The sequence below is a fragment of the Suillus bovinus genome, assembly GCF_016758785.1.
Source record: "Suillus bovinus strain UH-Sbo-P2 chromosome Unknown EDB93scaffold_57, whole genome shotgun sequence".
Classification (NCBI taxonomy): domain Eukaryota; kingdom Fungi; phylum Basidiomycota; class Agaricomycetes; order Boletales; family Suillaceae; genus Suillus; species Suillus bovinus.
The window spans coordinates 234,622-240,621 of NW_024542113.1; the positions used below are offsets into that span (position 1 = coordinate 234,622).

Here is a 6,000-nt window from a genome sequence, read left to right on the forward strand (position 1 = left end):
TGCGAGATAACGATTACTAGAGCAATCGATCGAGAATCATTAATCAGCTATCACAGTGATGCACTGGTAAATGCACCCGGAGGGATCACCAGTACTTGGTACTTGATGCTAGTGAGCAGTGGTTGCACTGGCAGTGTTGGGAGATGGGGTGAAAGCGAAGAAAAACAGTTCGAACTGACGAAGATGGGTTCTTCGAGATCTTGCATATAATTGAACTTTGCTTGCTTGACCAACTTTCTCCTCTGCTATCTTCGGCAATATTCGATGGGAACCCCAAGAGCTGTTCGCTCTACCGGAAAACCAATACGACTCGACAAACCGCCGTAGTAAAAAGCGGTTATTGATGACAGTGCTCTCGCTCGCCATCGGATGAGGACGTTCTTAACTTCCTTGGAAATATCGGCACAGTCACAACAAAATGAACTGGTAACAATGTACTCGAATCGTCACATGTTCATTTTGTTGATCCTCTCCGTCGGTAAGTGGCATCAAAATACTTGATCGCAGTATTTGAGGATTGTCGCCTGCCAATCGGCAGAAAGCTTGCTTGACCTGTAGGTCAAGTTGATGTTCTAACCTGAGGGTTGAAAGCTTGGAGGGCATCGGGTGTTGTCACTGTTGTGTAATGAGCAGCAGACAGGCTTTGTTATCTAAACTCCGCTTGAATCTGACGACCTCATGTGCCGACCGGCGGCCATACCTTGCTTGCACATTCTGATTCACCAATATCATGATCCACCACCATGACATGAGCGTCAAGCGATGATAATCGAATATCTACATTTCCATACTTTGGAAAAGGCGAACCGGATTCAATCAGGCTTGATGAACTACGTTAATTGGTCGTAGATCGTTATTTTTGACGCACTTGCAAGCTGGAGAAACCAGCTGAAGGAGGTTACCACAAAGTCCGTCTGACCTTATACTGTCATGGCACAAATTATGTTTGATATTTTTATAGGTATATGATCGGATTGGGGCTCAGGTATTTTGCCGCCGGATTGTACTGTTATTCGAGCGCTCTCTTCTGCGTTTCCGAAAGACAAGTTTGAGTTGGAGGTAGCTAGAACTCGGAATACACGTTGTGTGTTATTATTCGTGCTGGCATTGAACACTCTATGTTCTTTTGAAAGGCGGCAACGTGCAAGATGATCGTCGCGTTCACAGATATACCTTCCACGAATTCATGTATGGAACTCTGACGCGTCGAATCCTGTGTGAACGGAATACATGGTCTTGAATTCGAGCCATCTACGAGCAGAAGTAGAATTTATTTCCAATCACCCTGTTTCAGCCGTTCTCTCGGAGCTTCACAAATTGCATCCTGCTCAGTTACCAGAGAGCCGGCTTCAACGCGTGTTATGAGAAAAGTTATTGAGTTGTGCTCTGTCTACCCCGGTGATATGTTGATACCTGCCAACATCAGCACTCTATGAATCAAGATGCGGCTGATCCGGAATCCAGTTATGAAATCAGTGAAGAAAGAAATATTTTGCGTGCTTTATTTCAGCAATGGAAGGGTCTGCCCGATCCCCATAGTGGAGAGAGGCGCATGAGATGGGTCGTCCTTTGCCTTACAGACCTGTTGCTTGGGCTTGTAACGATCTGGGTGGACAAATGTCTCTAATGAGCCAAAATCTAGCCCGAAATTGGGTTGCCTGAAACCTACGAACCACAAATAAACACCTCAATCTGAATATTTCTTGTAATACTAGGACTGCAACTGTACGGTTCCTGGCATTAAGGAGATGAAATCATGGGAGTCGACAATGTAAAGTATACAGAACAAGATAGCAAAAGGTACATACTGTTCTGCAGATACATCGCATGTCAGTTTATGGACGAATCAGGTACGACGAGATAATCTTGAACTATTGGAGCAATCTTGTCAGAAACGCCGTTCAGAATGTCTATAGTCTCATTCTGATAGAAAATATCAGAAACGTCAGCCATGGATGATAGACGAATCAGTGGACTTGGACTCTTACCCAAACAGTGTTCTGAAATTTACGACCCTCGTCGCTCAGCACGAAATCGGCGACCTCTATGAGGCGGCCAAGGTTTACGTACCCGGCTTTCATATTGTCTTCATTGTCTCGTCCGCCCACCGCAGCAAATACAAGCTGACGGCTACCTTGTTCAGCCGTCCACGCCAGGAGACGTTCATTGAGAGCGACCGCTATTCTGGCAAATGAAAAGGTCGGTTTCTTGTACCAGTCACGCCGTAATTGTGAATAACAGTATCCTGGGTTCACGGCCACAGCGCTGAGTGGTGTGATAGACTGCAACCTGTCCGTCAAGGCACGAACGAAGAGAACATTCAACACTGGGTATGGGTCAGATTAAAACAGGAAACAAAGATAGGAGGCACGTACGCTTTGATTCATTATACCGGGATTGCATGTGCCTGAGAGATGTTGAACGTGAGGAATTCCTACGAAGATGAAGCTTTGTTTGTTTGCTTACTCAGGTATACACCACTCTTCGTTGCTCAGCGTTTCAAGTGGTGTCGTGGAAGCCTCGACCTCTTTCGCGGGCGTGATCCAGTAGTGAAGATCACTGGACACAATTACTATCCGTGAAGGTGTTGAAGACTTTTCCCCCGCAGCGACTAATTGCGGAATGAGGAGCAAAGAAAGAAGTGACGTTGCAAGATGATTGACTTGTAGTCTGAAGGGCGGATATGAGTCATAACAACGCGCAGAAAAAGTGCAATAGACCAACACGGACTCCCAGCCATCAGCGGTGGGCTGGTAAACGAGCTGCACGATTGCTGCGTTCATGACAAGGATATGCAAATCACCGCCCTCCCTCTTGAATTTATCAGAAAATGTGGTGACTGATGCAAAATTTGCAAGGTCGACTATCCAGAGCTCGCATCCATTGTATCCGGTCTCTCGTTCAATTTCTAAGTTCAAAAGATAGAAGTCAATCGTCTCACATCGGGTTTATACTAAACGATCATACATACCAGCCAAAGCGACCTTCCCCTTGGCCTCGTTACGGCAGGCAATTATCAACCGCGCTGGTTGCATACGGGCAAAGTGTTTTGATGCCTCGAATCCAATGCCCACATTGGCACCGACGACAAGAACTGTTTTTCCAGATAGATCAGCCGTCTCCACTGGGGGCACCACCGACCATTGATCAATCACAGATGCGAGTAATGACTTCTTCATGATGATTGGGAAAGCTTGCAGATTTAAAGAGACTCCATTCGAACAACCTTTAATAGTACTACACGCCGTTCGGCATTTGGTCCACGTCATGCATCATGGAGGGGCCAATACTAGTAGTCACTGCATCAGTGCTCGATATTTGTAATACTTAGTGGTGACTCGGTTGATGCAGATAAGGTCCTGTATCCAACAAATAGGATAGCTCCATCATCAAAAGCATAGGTATGCTCAAGACGGGATCAACTGCAAGAATGCGTCAGCTAAGATGCATACGGTAATAATTTGGCACTTGTTCTTTGTCCATGCAATGACACTATACCTTAGTCATGAACGTAATGTAAGCCTGTGCTGAAACACTGGATGAGTCAACTCTCCGCTACACAGGACCAATACAAGGCTTGAAGCCACGCTCCTACCCAACAGACATTTCAAGGGTGGGGGTCCCATCTAATACAGTAGTAGATAATCAAATAGAGCATTTTTTTCTCATCTACCATAATTCAAACACCAAACTTCTCCCTCCACCCTCTCAATGAGTTCCATGAGTGTTTGCAGGATACAAAGTACCCATGTGCATGTGTAACGGTCATACTTAGCGAATTGATAACAGCGCAGACAACTCTATACACTTGCCAAATTGGCTCAAGCGTGAATTGGTCCACAGGTGCGGAGGACCTGTGGCTTTACTTGTTTTCTTGTGTTTTGCGCCAGCGGTCGTTGAGAGGGTGGAGGGAGAAGTTCGGTGTTTGAATTATGGTAGATGAGAAAAATTGCTCTATTTGATTATCTACTACTGTACTAGATGGGACCCCCACCCTCGAAACGTCTGCTGGGTAGGAGCGTGGCTTGAAGCCGGCTCGCTGAGAGACAATTGATATCCAGAAGCGATTTATGTAAAACTTAGGCACAGTCTGGACAACAAATAATTGCGAATTCAAAATTCTGAATCAAGTCACATGATGGTCTAGGAGATGCCGGATCACATCATTGCAGATTATGCAGTGCTGTCAGCGCACCTTGCTTACCTACCGCCATGTCATCCAGTGAATCGATCAACAGTGACAAATCTACTCATTCTCTTCATTCTCATGGTACCATTGACCAAGTGGAATTGAAGAAGGGCAAAAGAAAGCCTGCTGCCTCCTGGACATAGTGCTGCTGTGGTCCGGTTCGTCCTTGGTTCAGTCCATGGTTCCAAGTTTTGGACGGACCGGACCTGAAAGAGGTTCGCGGTCCACCATCACCCGAACGGTTTGGACATAGGTTCAGACCTTCCCGAACCGTTCCGAACCCCGAACCGCAGCATCCTCATGTTATCGGTGAGGCACACACTACTAGTAATGGTCACTTCGACTTCGACTCAACTTCAACTTCTGCCCCCATGGTCATTGGGATCCTCAGGATTTGCGACGACTTTGAATTCTTTCCGGAGGCTCGCATCCCGCACCCCCGGCTCTCGAATGGGCTGTTTTCGCGACCCTCCAATGTATATGGCCTTGGAGAGCGGTTGTTCACTTTGTTAGCAGTTAAAAGGAGCAAGCACCAGGTGAGTTCACTCATCATCATGTCTGAATCTGACGCATGCGCCCTCAATACTGATGGATTTCTTAAGGATGCTAAGGACATCATCTTTTATCATGATCCTGATGATACTGTCCCACTATCTACTCCTTCCTCTGCGCCTACTCTCACAGGTTGCAAACCAGTGCCAGTTATAGCTGGTTCTCGACGATCCGTTTGCATTCCTGAACTTATGTTTATAGTTTGACAAGTATTATAAACCGCCAACTCGGGCACCTGCCAAAGAACCTGCTCCGCCAACAAGACCCTTGCATGAAAATCGGTACGGTGACGCGTGGATGCGCGAGGCCATCAAAACCCATCAAGCCGCAGACCAACGCGCTCATAATCCTCATCAAGAACTCACGATGTATCTGTCTTCGCCGCTAGAGCAAGCTGACAACATTGTTGCCTGGTGGGGCGTAAGTAATCTCATCATGACCTGTTTATTTGCTACTTAAATGGTTCCTTAGCTTCACTCATTGCAGTATCCTACTCTAGCACGCATTGCACGAGACTACTTGCCCATTCAAGGAAGCTCTGTCCCCTCCGAACAGGCTTTTTCGAGCGGAGGGATCACTTCTACTGTTCGACGCAATGGACTTGCAGCATCCACATTCAGCTCGCTGCAGCTATTGAAGGCAGCATACAAGAATGGCCATGTTTCTGCAAAGGTTGAGGCAGAAGCAGCCATGTTGGATGTGTAGCTACGAGTACAAGTTCTATCTACGTTTTTTTGTGCGCTGTAAAATATGTACATTTTTTTTTTGCTCACTGTAAAAAAAATCGGGTTCAGTTCACGTTCGAACGTGAAAATAACCGGACCTGACCATTCCAAACTGTTCGTAAAGGTCCAGTTCGGGGTTTGTCGAGTCTGGTAGAACTGGACCTAGGTCCGGTTCTTGGTTCTCGCTCATCCCTCTGTGAACCTGACCGAACCGGACCACGGCAGCACTACCTGGATATCAGATGAAGAAGCTGTTTTTGTCGACTTTCTATTGTCTCAGTTTTCTGTGAGTGGCGATGGAAATTTCAAGACTCCAACACTTACTGCAGCTGAAAACTTACTGAAGGAGAGATTCCCAAATGGAAGTGGTGCTGAGAAGACAGCTAGTGTTTGTAAGACTAAGTGACAATCGGTATGTTATCAGTCACATGATTATGTCACATAGATTCAATACCTTGTAGCTCAAATCAGGGTATAATGCTGTTTTAGATATCAAAAACACATCAGGATTTACATGGAGTGGAGCCCCTTCAG

General features: G+C 46.2%; 1 protein-coding gene across 1 annotated transcript; it reads right to left on the minus strand.

Moving 5' to 3' along the window:
• Nucleotides 1-1,830: 1,830 nt before the first annotated feature.
• EDB93DRAFT_1090606 (uncharacterized protein) lies at nt 1,831-3,179 on the minus strand (the record flags this gene model as incomplete). The annotated part of the gene is made up of 6 exons (XM_041446285.1): nt 1,831-1,923; nt 1,989-2,326; nt 2,376-2,407; nt 2,467-2,670; nt 2,725-2,908; nt 2,972-3,179. The coding sequence occupies 6 exons, from the start codon at nt 3,177-3,179 to the stop codon at nt 1,831-1,833; spliced, it is 1,059 nt and encodes a 352-aa protein (XP_041304768.1).
• Between the last annotated feature and the right edge of the window lie 2,821 nt (nt 3,180-6,000).